The sequence below is a fragment of the Oncorhynchus kisutch genome, linkage group LG25 (genome assembly GCF_002021735.2).
Source record: "Oncorhynchus kisutch isolate 150728-3 linkage group LG25, Okis_V2, whole genome shotgun sequence".
In the NCBI taxonomy this organism is placed as follows: Eukaryota; Metazoa; Chordata; class Actinopteri; order Salmoniformes; family Salmonidae; genus Oncorhynchus; species Oncorhynchus kisutch.
In genome coordinates this window covers 43,473,583-43,489,617 of record NC_034198.2, presented here as the reverse complement: position 1 = coordinate 43,489,617, position 16,035 = coordinate 43,473,583, and the positions used below count along the sequence as shown (strand labels likewise).

At 44.6% G+C, this 16,035-nt stretch overlaps 1 protein-coding gene across 1 annotated transcript in view; it reads right to left on the bottom strand.

The window, feature by feature from the left end:
- LOC109885876 (AT-rich interactive domain-containing protein 4B) overlaps window positions 1-16,035 on the bottom strand; it is a 239,422-nt gene that overhangs the window by 205,144 nt on the left and 18,243 nt on the right. Inside the window, exons 4-7 of the mRNA XM_031804853.1 lie at window positions 11,435-11,500; window positions 7,450-7,540; window positions 4,903-4,982; window positions 403-494 (exon numbers count right to left, since the gene is read on the bottom strand). Coding sequence (XP_031660713.1) covers window positions 403-494; window positions 4,903-4,982; window positions 7,450-7,540; window positions 11,435-11,500 — 329 coding nt within the window. The remainder of the gene's footprint in view (window positions 1-402; window positions 495-4,902; window positions 4,983-7,449; window positions 7,541-11,434; window positions 11,501-16,035) is intronic.

Below are 16,035 nucleotides of genomic sequence, written 5' to 3'. Positions count from 1 at the left end.
GATGCCGAAGATACAGCCGACTAGCACTCCCTAATGCTACCTAACAACAACAAGCTATAGGATGCCGAAGATACAGCCAACTTGCGCTCAATAATGCTACCTGGCTCTACCTAACAACAACAACAAGCTATAGGATGCCGAAGATACAGCCGACTAGCGCTCCCTAATGCTACCTGGCAACAACAAGCTATAGGATGCCGAAGATACAGCCAACTAGCGCTCCCTAATGCTACCTGACGCTACCTAACAACAACAAGCTATAGGATGCCGAAGATACAGCCAACTAGCGCTCAATAATGCTACCTGACGCTACCTAACAACAACAACAAAAAGCCCCATCCTCAGCCCAGTGTGAACAGCTTACAACAGACAGGCAGGTGGGTCATGAGGCCAAATACTCACACTGGATTGGACCTGCGTCCCCGGTTCCCCTTCTTGCCGGTGACAGGAGTGCCGAAGTGCTCAGGGTTGGTGAGAGGGAGGCGATCTAGTGTCTGGAACAGAGACCAACAGCAAACAGCAGGTTAGAGAGAGCTGGGGGACAGGTTAGAGAGAGCTGGGGGACAGGTTAGAGAGAGCTGGGGGACAGGTTAGAGAGAGCAGGTTAGAGAGAGCTGGGGGACAGGTTAGAGAGAGCTGGGGGACAGGTTAGAGAGAGCTGGGGGACAGGTTAGAGAGAGCTGGGGGACAGGATAGAGAGAGCTGGGGGACAGGTTAGAGAGAGCTGGGGGACAGGTTAGAGCGAGCTGGGGGACAGGTTAGAGAGAGCTGGGGGACAGGTTAGAGAGAGCTGGGGGACAGGTTAGAGAGAGCTGGGGGACAGGTTAGAGAGAGCTGGGGGACAGGTTAGAGAGAGCTGGGGGAAAGGTTAGAGAGAGCTGGGGGAAAGGTTAGAGAGAGCTGGGGGACAGGTTAGAGAGAGCTGGGGGACAGGTTAGAGAGAGCTGGGGGACAGGTTAGAGAGAGCTGGGGGACAGGTTAGAGAGAGCTGCGGGACAGGTTAGAGAGAGCTGCGGGACAGGTTAGAGAGAGCTAAATAAACTTCAGTTGGTGCTAAATACGGCTGCTAGAATCCTGACTAGAACCAACAAATTTGATCATATTACTCCAGTGCTAGCCTCTCTACACTGGCTTCCTGTCAAAGCAAGGGCTGATTTCAAGGTTTTACTGCTAACCTACAAAAGCATTACATGGGCTTGCTCCTACCTATCTCTCTGATTTGGTCCTGCCGTACATACCTACACGTACGCTACGGTCACAAGACGCAGGCCTCCTAATTGTCCCTAGAATTTCTAAGCAAACAGCTGGAGGCAGGGCTTTCTCCTATAGAGCACCATATTTATGGAACGGTCTGCCTACCCATGTCAGAGACGCAAACTCGGTCTCAACCTTTAAGTCTTTACTGAAGACTCATCTCTTTAGTGGGTCATATGATTGAGTGTAGTCTGGCCCAGGAGTGGGAAAGTGAACGGAAAGGCTCTGGAGCAACGAACCGCCCTTGCTGTCTCTGCCTGGCCGGTTCCCCTCTTTCCACTGGGATTCTCTGCCTCTAACCCTATTACAGGGGCTGAGTCACTGGCTTACTGGGGCTCTCTCATGCCGTCCCTGGAAGGGGTGCGTCACCTGAGTGGGTTGATTCACTGATGTGGTCATCCTGTCTGGGTTGGCGCCCCCCCTTGGGTTGTGCCATGGCAGAGATCTTTGTGGGCTATACTCAGCCTTGTCTCAGGATGGTAAGTTGGTGGTTGAAGATATCCCTCTAGTGGTGTGGGGGCTGTGCTATGGCAAAGTGGGTGGGGTTATATCCTTCCTGTTTGGCCCTGTCCGGGGGTGTCCTCGGATGGGGCCACAGTGTCTCCTGACCCCTCCTGTCTCAGCCTCCAGTATTTATGCTGCAGTAGTTTATGTGTCAGGGGGGGTAGCGTCAGTATGTTATATCTGGAGTACTTCTCCTGTCCTATTCGGTGTCCTGTGTGAATCTAAGTGTGCGTTCTCTAATTCTCTCCTTCTCTCTTTCTTTCTCTCTCTCAGAGGACCTGAGCCCTAGGACCATGCCCCAGGACTACCTGACATGATGACTCCTTGCTGTCCCCAGTCCACCTGGCCATGCTGCTGTTCCAGTTTCAACTGACCTGAGCCCTAGGACCATGCCCCAGGACTACCTGACATGATGACTCCTTGCTGTCCCCAGTCCACCTGGCCGTGCTGCTGCTCCAGTTTCAACTGTTCTGCCTTATTATCATTTATGAACATTTGAACATCTTGGCCATGTTCTGTTACAATCTCCACCCGGCACAGCCAGAAGAGGACTGGCCACCCCACATAGCCTGGTTCCGCTCTAGGTATCTTCCTAGGTTTTGGCCTTTCTAGGGAGTTTTTCCTAGCCACCGTGCTTCTACACCTGCATTGCTTGCTGTTTGGGGTTTTAGGCTGGGTTTCTGTACAGCACTTTGAGATATCAGCTGATGTACAAAGGGCTATATAAATACATTTGATTTGATTTTTTAGAGTTGGGAGACAGGTTAGAGAGAGCTGGGGGACAGGTTAGAGCTGAGAGGTTAGGTGACAGGTTAGAGCTGAGAGGTTAGGTGACAGGTTCATTTATAATAATAGACAGACAGGTTAGGTGACTGGTTCATTTATAATAATAGACAGACAGGTTAGGTGACTGGTTCATTTATAATAATAGACAGACAGGTTAAGTGACTGGTTCATTTATAATAATAGACAGACAGGTTAGGTGACAGGTTCATTTATAATAATAGACAGACAGGTTAGGTGACTGGTTCATTTATAATAATAGACAGACAGGTTAGGTGACTGGTTCATTTATAATAATAGACAGACAGGTTAGGTGACTGGTTCGTTTATAATAATAATAGACAGACAGGTTAGGTGACTGGTTCACTTATAATAATAGACAGACAGGTTAGGTGACTGGTTCATTTATAATAATAGACAGACAGGTTAGGTGACTGGTTCATTTATAATAATAGACAGACAGGTTAGGTGACTGGTTCATTTATAATAACAGACAGACAGGTTAGGTGACTGGTTCATTTATAATAATAGACAGACAGGTTAGGTGACTGGTTCATTTATAATAATAGACAGACAGGTTAGGTGACTGGTTCATTTATAACAATAGCAGACAGGTTAGGTGACTGGTTCATTTATAACACTAGACAGACAGGTTAGGTGACTGGTTCATTTATAATAATAGACAGACAGGTTAGGTGACTGGTTCATTTATAATAATAGACAGACAGGTTAGGTGACTGGTTCATTTATAATAATAGACAGACAGGTTAGGTGACTGGTTCATTTATAATAATAGACAGACAGGTTAGGTGACTGGTTCATTTATAATAATAGACAGTCAGGTTAGGTGACTGGTTCATTTATAATAATAGACAGACAGGTTAGGTGACTGGTTCATTTATAACACTAGACTGGCAGGTTAGGTGACTGGTTCATTTATAATAATAGACAGACAGGTTAGGTGACTGGTTCATTTATAACAATAGACAGACAGGTTAGGTGACTGGTTCATTTATAATAATAGACAGACAGGTTAGGTGACTGGTTCATTTATAATAATAGACAGACAGGTTAGGTGACTGGTTCATTTATAATAATAGACAGACAGGTTAGGTGACTGGTTCATTTATAACAATAGACAGACAGGTTAGGTGACTGGTTCATTTATAATAATAGACAGACAGGTTAGGTGACTGGTTCATTTATAATAATAGACAGACAGGTTAGGTGACTGGTTCATTTATAACACTAGACAGACAGGTTAGGTGACTGGTTCATGTATAATAATAGACAGACAGGTTAGGTGACTGGTTCATTTATAACACTAGACAGACAGGTTAGGTGACTGGTTCATTTATAATAATAGACAGACAGGTTAGGTGACTGGTTCATTTATAATAATAGACAGACAGGTTAGGTGACTGGTTCATTTATAATAATAGACAGACAGGTTAGGTGACTGGTTCATTTATAATAATAGACAGACAGGTTAGGTGACTGGTTCATTTATAATAATAGACAGACAGGTTAGGTGACTGGTTCATTTATAATAATAGACAGACAGGTTAGGTGACTGGTTCATTTATAATAATAGACAGACAGGTTAGGTGACTGGTTCATTTATAACACTAGACAGACAGGTTAGGTGACTGGTTCATTTATAATAATAGACAGACAGGTTAGGTGACTGGTTCATTTATAATAATAGACAGACAGGTTAGGTGACTGGTTCATTTATAATAATAGACAGACAGGTTAGGTGACTGGTTCATTTATAACACTAGACAGACAGGTTAGGTGACTGGTTCATTTATAACACTAGACAGACAGGTTAGGTGACTGGTTCATTTATAACACTAGACAGACAGGTTAGGTGACTGGTTCATTTATAATAATAGACAGACAGGTTAGGTGACTGGTTCATGTATAATAATAGACAGACAGGTTAGGTGACTGGTTCATTTATAACACTAGACAGACAGGTTAGGTGACTGGTTCATTTATAACACTAGACAGACAGGTTAGGTGACTGGTTCATTTATAATAATAGACAGACAGGTTAGGTGACTGGTTCATGTATAATAATAGACAGACAGGTTAGGTGACTGGTTCATTTATAACACTAGACAGACAGGTTAGGTGACTGGTTCATTTATAATAATAGACAGACATGTTAGGTGTGTGTTTCCCAAAGAGCACCCTATTCCCTATATAGTGCACTACTTTTGACCAGGGCTTAGTGCACTATCCCCTTACAGGTTTCTGGTCAAACGTAGTGCACTAGAATAGGGAATAGGGTGCCATTTGGGACGAAGGCCTGTAGTTAAACTGTGGTAGCGAGAGAGTCCAACTGAGACTTACCTCGCTCTCTGCAAAGTGACGTGCTCCTTTCAGGCAGAGAGAGGAACGCCTCAGTGTCTTCTCATCACCATCATCAAACACTGGGGGGAGAGATGAGGGAGAGAGATAAAGAGAGAGGTGAGGGAGAGAGATAAAGAGAGAGGTGAGGGAGAGAGATAAAGAGAGAGGTGAGGGAGAGAGATAAAGAGAGAGGTGAGGGAGAGAGATAAAGAGAGAGGTGAGGGAGAGAGATAAAGAAAGAGGTGAGGGAGAGAGATAAAGAAAGAGGTGAGGGAGAGAGATAAAGAAAGAGGTGAGGGAGAGAGAAAGAGATAGTTGAGGGAGAGAGATAAAGAGAGAGATGGGGGAGTGTTGGGAAAATTATGATTAAATGACTGAACAAATCATTTTAAATGGAACTGTAACTAAGTAAACTTATACTCTGTTTTATTATATCTGATTAACAATATGAGTTCATAAGAAGGGATTGTGTGACACAGACAAGGAGTAATTAAAGTTAATGAAGACCATTCCAACTAGGCAGAAACGAATGGGTTGAGGATTAAGTAAGCAGATAAGGTAGTTAGCCTATGGTTGAACCGATGAAACTGAGCTCTGAGGTTTTTAGATAAGGAAGTGAGTGCATTCCTAGGTTTTCTGTTAATTAGAACTGTCAGCTAAGTGGTGATCGATAATGTTGGGGGGGTCAAAAGTTAATTCAGTTATGTTGTGTGACCTGTGAGTGTGTTAGTAAGTTAGAATTAACTATTAACCTCACATTGTCCCGGTCGAGAGGAGGGGATTCTGTTAAGCAATGAAATGACGTCATGTTATTGTATATAAACTGTAGCTTGTGGTAACGTGGCAGCGCGCTCCGAGAATACATTCTGTTACCTATTATTGAAATGGCAGGTCTCCGTCTATTTTATGCAAACAAGAATCTTACAAATTCTCATAAAATAGATTAAGGGTTTTCAATTAATGAAACATATTGGCATAATTAAATTACAGTAACAGGGAGAGATGGAGGGAGATGGAGAGAGAGATAAAGAGAGATGAGGGAGAGAGATAAAGAGAGAGATGAGGGAGAGGTGAGACTGCCTGGTGGGTTTTATACTGGCTGAGAGCAGACTGCCTGGTGGGTTTTATACTGGCTGAGAGCAGACTGCCTGGTGGGTTTAATACTGGCTGAGAACAGACTGCCTGGTGGGTTTTTATACTGGCTGAGAACAGACTGCCTGGTGGGTTTTTTATACTGGCTGAGAACAGACTGCCTGGTGGGTTTTTTATACTGGCTGAGAACAGACTGCCTGGTGGGTTTTATACTGGCTGAGAACAGACCGCCTGGTGGGTTTTTTATACTGGCTGAGAACAGACTGCCTGGTGGGTTTTATACTGGCTGAGAACAGACCGCCTGGTGGGTTTTATACTGGCTGAGAACAGACTGCCTGGTGGGTTTTATACTGGCTGAGAACAGACTGCCTGGTGGGTTTTATACTGGCTGAGAACAGACCGCCTGGTGGGTTTTATACTGGCTGAGAACAGACTGCCTGGTGGGTTTTATACTGGCTGAGAACAGACTGCCTGGTGGGTTTTATACTGGCTGAGAACAGACTGCCTGGTGGGTTTTATACTGGCTGAGAACAGACTGCCTGGTGGGTTTTATACTGGCTGAGAACAGACTGCCTGGTGGGTTTTATACTGGCTGAGAACAGATTGCCTGGTGGGTTTAATACTGGCTGAGAACAGATTGCCTGGTGGGTTTAATACTGGCTGAGAACAGATTGCCTGGTGGGTTTAATACTGGCTGAGAACAGATTGCCTGGTGGGTTTAGTTTAATACTGGCTGAGAACAGATTGCCTGGTGGGTTTAATACTGGCTGAGAACAGATTGCCTGGTGGGTTTAATACTGGCTGAGAACAGATTGCCTGGTGGGTTTAATACTGGCTGAGAACAGATTGCCTGGTGGGTTTAATACTGGCTGAGAACAGATTGCCTGGTGGGTTTTATACTGGCTGAGAACAGACTGGCTGGTGGGTTTTATAGAGCGCCGGCCTCTCCCTCCCTGTGTCTGCTCGCTCCCATCTCACCGGCACAATAGAGCGCCGGCCTCTCCCTCCCTGTCTGCTCGCTCCCATCTCACCGGCACAATAGAGTGCCGGCCTCTCCCTCCCTGTGTCTGCTAGCTCCCATCTCACCGGCACAATAGAGCGCCGGCCTCTCCCTCCCTATGTCTGCTAGCTCCCATCTCACCGGCACAATAGAGCGCAGGCATCTCCCTCCCTCAGCAATGCTCACGTTAAAAATATATTTGTTTTAAAAACACAGGAATTTCCGATATATGACAAATTCATGTTACTGAAATGATTCCAAACCCTACTCTTGTGTGTGGTATCTGCACCACCCAATGATCTGCAGTTCCACCTCACAGCTTCATTACAACTCCCTGACAGTTTAGAAAATAGGACAGACAATATAGAGGTGGAGTCAATATCACCAGAGAACTTTGTTCGGGACAAAGACAACCCTTCCATACTTACCAACAGTGTATAAAGCGTGTTACTCACCAACAGTGTATATACTGCAGTCTGTCAGCTTGTTGATGGAGGCTTCCTGGTACACTCCATCAGGGTTCTTCACCTCTACTACAGCACCAACCTGACAGACCAGACATACTGCTGTTAACATTCAATACTGGCTGACTGACTGCCTGGGATGGCTGACTGAATAGCGACTGACTGGCTGGCTGACCCCCACTCACCCTAGAGAGCGGGAAAGGAAAGCACTAGTGGGGATTAACAACTCACACCCTGTTGTAAATCAAGGGGAAAAGATGCAGGTCTCCCTCTCCAACATTCACCAATGAATGTTCTTTGTTTCAACAGACCTTTCCTGCTGAAACTCTACCACGCTCAAAAGTGAATACTATAACAATATTTCTAACATAGAACGTGGGGAATGGACAAAGGCAATCTATAGAACACAAATGTCATTTTGTTTATTGTTTTGTAATCTCATCAAAAATGTTATAAAGGACATACTGTAACTTGGAAAGTATACCCACTACATATACGAAGTTTCCATACTATGTGTTGTGTAATATGAACAATGATTAAAGTATGTTTGTTAAGAGAGGGATGTGATTTGAGAAGCTATAATAGAGAATTGACTTTGCACAGTGAGTAAGTGGCGCCCGGAGTGAGGTCAGGGAGTGTGTCAGCTTGCCGGAACCGCCCCTTATGAGTAAACTGTATAAATGATGGGTTAAGAGAAAAACACATCAGACCAGAAAGATGTGAATCTGCAGCTGCACGTTTAAAGTTGTTTGAACTTCCACAAGGTGGAGACGATAAACTCCCCTCCTGGACGATCACTGGTACGGCTGATTAGCTGTCCTATGTAAAGTAGCTTCGAAAGCAAATTTAAGTAGGACCATCCTGTTACTCTGCTCAAACCGTCGTATTACGCTACTCTCATCACCCCACTGGGAACCATCAACAGGGCTGACTATCCTATCTTCAAAGAAGCATCTTCAAGCGTGAATGGAACTCTGTAGTTCTGTTCAGACAATACGACAAGTCACCGCACACCGGACAACTGCAGTCAAGGACAACAGTAGAAGGCTTGTCTGAACCATTTCGGACAATCAGAGCCTTACAAGTATGCCGTGAAAAAAGCCCAACTCCCTTTCCAAGGCTGCCCTGCCACCGAGAGACCCCGGCTAACCTAGGCATTTCACGTAAATACATGAATGATTTCTTACGCAAACCGAGCGGCTGTTCGTGTGCAAAGTATATCGTTACTGTTGGTGAAAGTAGTTTCTGAATGTACCGATGTTAAGTGTCTCGCTCTCTCCGTCTCCAATTTAACAAGTAGCCATATTGTAATTCCGCTAGGGACCTGTTTTCAGCATCTTTTGGCTCGAGTCAATAATCAATGCAAAGTGTGTATTTTATCCTGTTCCCATTTAATTTGCTAGTAAATAAATAATTAAATCAATGTGTAGTAGTGAAGTAAGGCTATGGTTTTTGCAGATGCAAGGAGGTTACGACTGTTCAGAATGATGATGTGATATGAGGTTATGATTAATACATTGACTGTTTATAGATGTGATAGGTAAAGACCTTTTAGAGTTAAATTTGGCAGATGGTAACTCTTACATTTTTGTTTGTCCGTTGTTTTACCAGGTAAGTTGACTGAGAACACGTTCTCATTTGCAGCAATGACCTGGGGAATAGTTACAGGGGAGAGGAGGGGGATGAATGAGCCAATTGTAAACTGGGGATTATTAGGTGACCGTGATGGTTGAGGGCCAGATTGGGAATTTAGCCAGGACACCGGGGTTAACACCCCTACTCTTACGATTACTGCCATGGAATCTTTAATGACCTCAGAGAGTCAGGACACCCATTTAACGTCCCATCCGAAAGACGGGACCCGACAGAGGGTGCAATCACTGCCCAGGGGCATGGGATATTTTTTAGACCAGAGGAAAGAGTGCCTCCTACTGGCCCTTAAACACCACTTCCAGCAGCATCTGGTCTCCCATCCAGGAACTGCCCAGGACCAAACCTGCTTAGCTTCAGAAGCAAGCCAGCAGTGGTATGCAGGGTGGTATGCTGCTGGCAAAGAACCTTTAAAGAACCTCTCTCATGGTGCCCCAGAACCTAATGAGTTAATTGTTACATGATTAATTTAAATCGGGTAACAATTAAGCATAGTTAGTGGATTAGATAAATAACAGTCTTCAGATGTTAAAGTCAAGTCACGACAGTTTGGATCAGTTCATATGGACTTGAAAAGAAACATTTCTAAATCAAATCAAATTTTATTTGTCACATACACATGGTTAGCAGATGTTAATGCGAGTGTAGCGAAATGCTTGTGCTTCTAGTTCCGACAATGCAGTAATAACCAACAAGTAATCTAACTAATAATTCCAAAACTACTGTCTTATACACAGTGTAAGGGGATAAAGAATATGTACATAAGGATATATGAATGAGTGATGGTACAGAGCAGCATAGGCAAGATACAGTAGATGATATCGAGTACAGTATATACACATGAGATGAGTATGTAAACAAAGTGGCATAGTTAAAGTGGCTAGTGATACATGTATTACATAAGGATGCAGTCGATGATATAGAGTACAGTATATACGTATGCATATGAGATGAATAATGTAGGGTAAGTAACATTATATAAGGTAGCATTGTTTAAAGTGGCTAGTGATATATTTACATAATTTCCCATCAATTCCCATTATTAAAGTGGCTGGAGTTGAGTCAGTGTCATTGTCAGTGTGTTGGCAGCAGCCACTCAATGTTAGTGGTGGCTGTTTAACAGTCTGATGGCCTTGAGATAGAAGCTGTTTTTCAGTCTCTCGGTCCCAGCTTTGATGCACCTGTACTGACCTCGCCTTCTGGATGATAGCGGAGTGAACAGGCAGTGGCTCGGGTGGTTGATGTCCTTGATGATCTTTATGGCCTTCCTGTAACATCGGGTGGTGTAGGTGTCCTGGAGGGCAGGTAGTTTGCCCCCGGTGATGAGTTGTGCAGACCTCACTACCCTCTGGAGAGCCTTACGGTTGAGGGCGGAGCAGTTGCCGTACCAGGCGGTGATACAGCCCGCCAGGATGCTCTCGATTGTGCATCTGTAGAAGTTTGTGAGTGCTTTTGGTGACAAGCCGAATTTCTTCAGCCTCCTGAGGTTGAAGAGGCGCTGCTGCGCCTTCCTCACGATGCTGTCTGTGTGAGTGGACCAATTCAGTTTGTCTGTGATGTGTATGCCGAGGAACTTAAAACTTGCTACCCTCTCCACTACTGTTCCATCAATGTGGATAGGGGGGTGTTCCCTCTGCTGTTTCCTGAAGTACACAATCATCTCCTTAGTTTTGTTGACGTTGAGTGTGAGGTTATTTTCCTGACACCACACTCAGAGGGCCCTCACCTCCTCCCTGTAGGCCGTCTCGTCGTTGTTGGTAATCAAGTCTACCACTGTTGTGTCGTCCGCAAACTTGATGATTGAGTTGGAGGCGTGCGTGGCCACGCAGTCGTGGGTGAACAGGGAGTACAGGAGAGGGCTCAGAACGCACCCTTGTGGGGCCCCAGTGTTGAGGATCAGCGGGGAGGAGATGTTGTTGCCTACCCTCACCACCTGGGGGCGGCCCGTCAGGAAGTCCAGTACCCAGTTGCACAGGGCGGGGTCGAGACCCAGGGTCTCGAGCTTGATGACGAGCTTGGAGGGTACTATGGTGTTGAATGCCGAGCTGTAGTCGATGAACAGCATTCTCACATAGGTATTCCTCTTGTCCAGATGGGTTAGGGCAGTGTGCAGTGTGGTTGAGATTGCATCGTCTGTGGACCTATTTGGGCGTAAGCAAATTGGAGTGGGTCTAGGGTGTCAGGTAGGGTGGAGGTGATATGGTCCTTGACTAGTCTCTCAAAGCACTTCATGATGACGGAAGTGAGTGCTACGGGGCGGTAGTCGTTTAGCTCAGTTACCTTAGCTTTCTTGGGAGCTGAGATCACAGTTAAAGAGCAGTCTTACCTTCAGAGGGCCTTGGATGCTGTCATCATGGACCTCCACTGTTGTCAGGTCTGGTTTAAAGGTCACCTGAAGAGGGGAATAGAGGTTAGATGATTACTCCACATCACACGGCCTTGGAGCGACAACCTGTCAAAATATTAGCTACACACTGTCGTGTACAGTCAGTAGTGCAGTCAGATCATCATATCAAATAGTGGTAATCTTGCATTTGTGTGACAGCCTAGATGCCACATAGCATCACGTTGACGCAAACGCTTCCCTTTGCTCATACACAGGATAACAGCATGAATGGTGTCTTTATAACTTAGACCCAACATTCTGTCCTCTTCCTGACTCCTAGCAACTAGCCTACATTGTTTCTACAACACAAGGACAAACCAACAGGTTCTTATCACGGGGTTGACAGTCAGTCAGATGGAGAAGATAACTGAAAGATATACTTTGTATTGTATTAATTTAGCAGACGCTCTAATCCAGAGCGATAGTTGTGGAAATGTACCCACGATGCAGTTCACCTTCACCGCTAGACACCCCGTCTCCCTACATAATGAGTAAAGGGGGGGGGGGGGTTTAGACGTAATTATGAGTAAGGGGATGGGTTTTAGACGTAATTATGACTGAGGGGATGGGTTTTAGACGTAATTATGAGTAAGGGGATGGGTTTTCGACGTAATTATGACTGAGGGGATGGGTTTTAGACGTAATTATGACTGAGGGGATGGGTTTTAGACATAATTATGACTGAGGGGAGGCGTTTTAGACATAATTATTTATTTATTTATTTTACCTTTATTTAACCAAGTTAAGTTAAGAACAATTTCTCATTTACAATTGTGACCTGGCCAAGATAAAGCAAAGCAGTTTGACACATACAATGACACAGAGTTACACATGGAGTAAAACATACAGTCAATAATACAGTAGAAACAAGTCTATATACGATGTGAGCAAATGAGGTGAGAAGGGAGGTAAAGGCAAAAAAAAGGCCATGGTGGCAAAGTAAATACAATATAGCAAGTAAAACACTGGAATCGTAGAATTGCAGTGGAAGAATGTGCAAAGTAGAAATAAAAATAATGGGGTGCAAAGGAGCAAAATAAATAAGTAAATACAGTAGGGAAAGAGGTAGTTGTTTGGGCTAAATTATAGGTGGGCTATGTACAGGTGCAGTAATCTGTGAGCTTCTCTGACAGTTGGTGCTTAAATCTAGTGAGGGAGATAAGTGTTTCCAGTTTCAGAGATTTTTGTAGTTCGTTCCAGTCATTGGCAGCAGAGAACTGGAAGGAGAGGCGGCCAAAGAAAGAATTGGTTTTGGGGATGACCAGAGAGATATACCTGCTGGAGCGCGTGCTACAGATGGGTGATGCTATGGTAACCAGCGAGCTGAGATAAGGGGGGACTTTACCTAGCAGGGTCTTGTAGATGACATGGAGCCAGTGGGTTTGGCGACGAGTATGAAGCGAGGGCCAGCCAAAGAGAGCGTACAGGTCGCAATGGCGGGTAGTATATGGGGCTTTGGTGGCAAAACGGATTGCACTGTGATAGGCTATTTTGTAAATGACATCGCCGAAGTGGAGGATTGGTAGGATGGTCAGTTTTACAAGGGTATGTTTGGCAGCATGAGTGAAGGATGCTTTGTTGCGAAATAGGAAGCCAATTCTAGATTTAACTTTGGATTGGAGATGTTTGATGTGGGTCTGGAAGGAGAGTTTACAGTCTAACCAGACACCTAGGTATTTGTAGTTGTCCACGTATTCTAAGTCAGACCCGTCCAGAGTAGTGATGTTGGACAGGCGGGCAGGTGCCGGCAGCGATCGGTTGAAGAGCATGCATTTAGTTTTACTTGTATTTAAGAGCAATTAGAGGCCACGGAAGGAGAGTTGTATGTCATTGAAGCTTGCCTGGAGGGTTGTTAACACAGTGTCCAAAGGGCCAGAAGTATACAGAATGGTGTCGTCTGCGTAGAGGTGGATCAGAGACTCACCAGCAGCAAGAGCGACATCATTGATGTATACAGAGAAGAGAGTCGGTCCAAGAATTGAACCCTGTGGCACCCCCATAGAGACTGCCAGAGGTCCGGACAGCAGACCCTCTGATTTGACACACTGGACTCTATCAGAGAAGTAGTTGGTGAACCAGGCGAGGCAATCATTTGAGAAACCAAGGCTGTCGAGTCTGCCGATGAGGATGTGGTGATTGACAGTCGAAAGCCTTGGCCAGATCAATGAATACGGCTGCACAGTAATGTTTCTTATCGATGGTGGTTAAGATATTGTTTAGGACCTTGAGCGTGGCTGAGGTGCACCCATGACCAGCTCTGAAACCAGATTGCAGAGCAGAGAAGGTATGGTGAGATTCGAAATGGTCGGTAATCTGTTTGTTGACTTGGCTTTCGAAGACCTTAGAAAGGCAAGGTAGGATAGATATAGGTCTGTAGCAGTTTGGGTCAAGAGTGTCCCCCCCTTTGAAGAGGGGGATGAGCGCAGCTGCTTTCCAATCTTTGGGAATCTCAGACGACACGAAAGAGAGGTTGAACAGGCTAGTAATAGGGGTGGTAACAATTTCGGCAGATAATTTTAGAAAGGGTCCAGATTGTCTAGCCCGGCTGATTTGTAGGGGTCCAGATTGTGCAGCTCTTTCAGAACATCAGCTGACTGGATTTGGAGGAAGGAGAAATGGGGAAGGCTTGGGCGAGTTGCTGTGGGGGGTGCAGTGCTGTTGACCGGGGTAGGAGTAGCCGGGAGGATGTGTTCTTATTCTCCATGGACTTTACAGTGTCCCAGAACTTTTTTGAGTTAGTGTTGCAGGAAGCAAATTTCTGCTTGAAAAAGCTAGCCTTGGCTTTTCTAACTGCCTGTGTATAATGGTTTCTAGCTTCCCTGAACAGCTGCATATCACGGGGGCTGTTCGATGCTAATGCAGAGCGCCATAGGATGTTTTTGTGTTGGTTAAGGGCAGTCAGGTCTGGGGAGAACCAAGGGCTATATCTGTTCCTGGTTCTAAATTTGACTGACGGGAGGCGTTTTAGACATAATTATGAGTGAGGGGATGGGTTTTAGACATAATTATGAGTGAGGGGATGCGTTTTAGACATAATGATGAGAACGTGGAGGCGTTAAAGACGTAATTATGAGTGAGGGGATGCGTTTTAAACATAATTATGACTGAGAGGAGGTGTTTTAGACATCATTAGGAACAGTTTGGTGACGAACAATGCCTTTACCAGCGTGATGTAGCACCTTGCCATAAGGCAAAAGTGATAACTAAGTGGCTCGGGGAACAAAACATCGATATTTGGGTCCATGGCCAGGAAACTCCCCAGACCTTAATCCCATTGTGAACTTGTGGTCAATCCTCAAGAGGCAGGTGGACAAACAAAAACCCACACATTCTGACAAACTCCAAGCATTGATTATACTAGAATGGGCTGCCAGTCAGTATGTGGCCCAGAAGTTAATTGACAGCATGCCAGGGCGGATTGCAGAGGTCTTGAAAAAGAAGGGTCAACACTGCAAATATTGACTCTTTGCATCACCTTCATGTAATTGTCAATAACAGCCTTTGACACTTATGAAATGCTTGTAATTATACTTCGGTATTCCATAGTAACATCTGACAAAAATATATAAAGACACTGAAGCAGCAAACTTTGATGAAATTAATATTTGTCATTCTCAAAACTTTTGGCCACGACTGTACACTCTCTCACCCCCCTACTCTTCTACATTCTGTACATAGATTTTTATATTGTGTTATTGACTGTACGTTTGTTTATGTGTAACTCTGTGTTGTTGTCGCACTGCTTTGCTTTATCTTGGCCAGGTCACAGTTATAAATGAGAACTTGTTCTCAACTAGCCTACCTGGTTAAATAAAGGTGTTCTCAACTAGCCTACCTGGTTAAATAAAGGTGTTCTCAACTAGCCTACCTGGTTAAATAAAGGTGTTCTCAACTAGCCTACCTGGTTAAATAAAGGTGTTCTCAACTAGCCTACCTGGTTAAATAAAGGTGTTCTCAACTAGCCTACCTGGTGAAATAAAGGTGTTCTCAACTAGCCTACCTGGTTAAATAAAGGTGTTCTCAACTAGCCTACCTGGTTAAATAAAGGTGTTCTCAACTATCCTACCTGGTTAAATAAAGGTGTTCTCAACTAGCCTACCTGGTTAAATAAAGGTGTTCTCAACTATCCTACCTGGTTAAATAAAGGTGTTCTCAACTAGCCACCTGGTTAAATAAAGGTGTTCTCAACTAGCCTACCTGGTTAAATAAAGGTGTTCTCAACTAGCCTACCTGGTTAAATAAAGGTGTTCTCAACTGGCCACCTGGTTAAATAAAGGTGAAATAAAAATGTAAAAAACAGGGAAGCTTCAAACTGTAACTAATGCCTGTAAAATGACCGAGGTTATCACTCAACCAATCTGTGACATCCACTTGTATTGATCACATCTTCACTTATGCTGCAGAGCTTTGCTCCAAAGTAATATCAGTTCCCATAGTGACCATAACATTGTGGCAATATCGAGGAAAGCCAAAGTGCCAAAAGTAACATACAAAATCTTTACTCAGGACTCTAGTTGAAGATGTAAAAAAATGTATGTTGA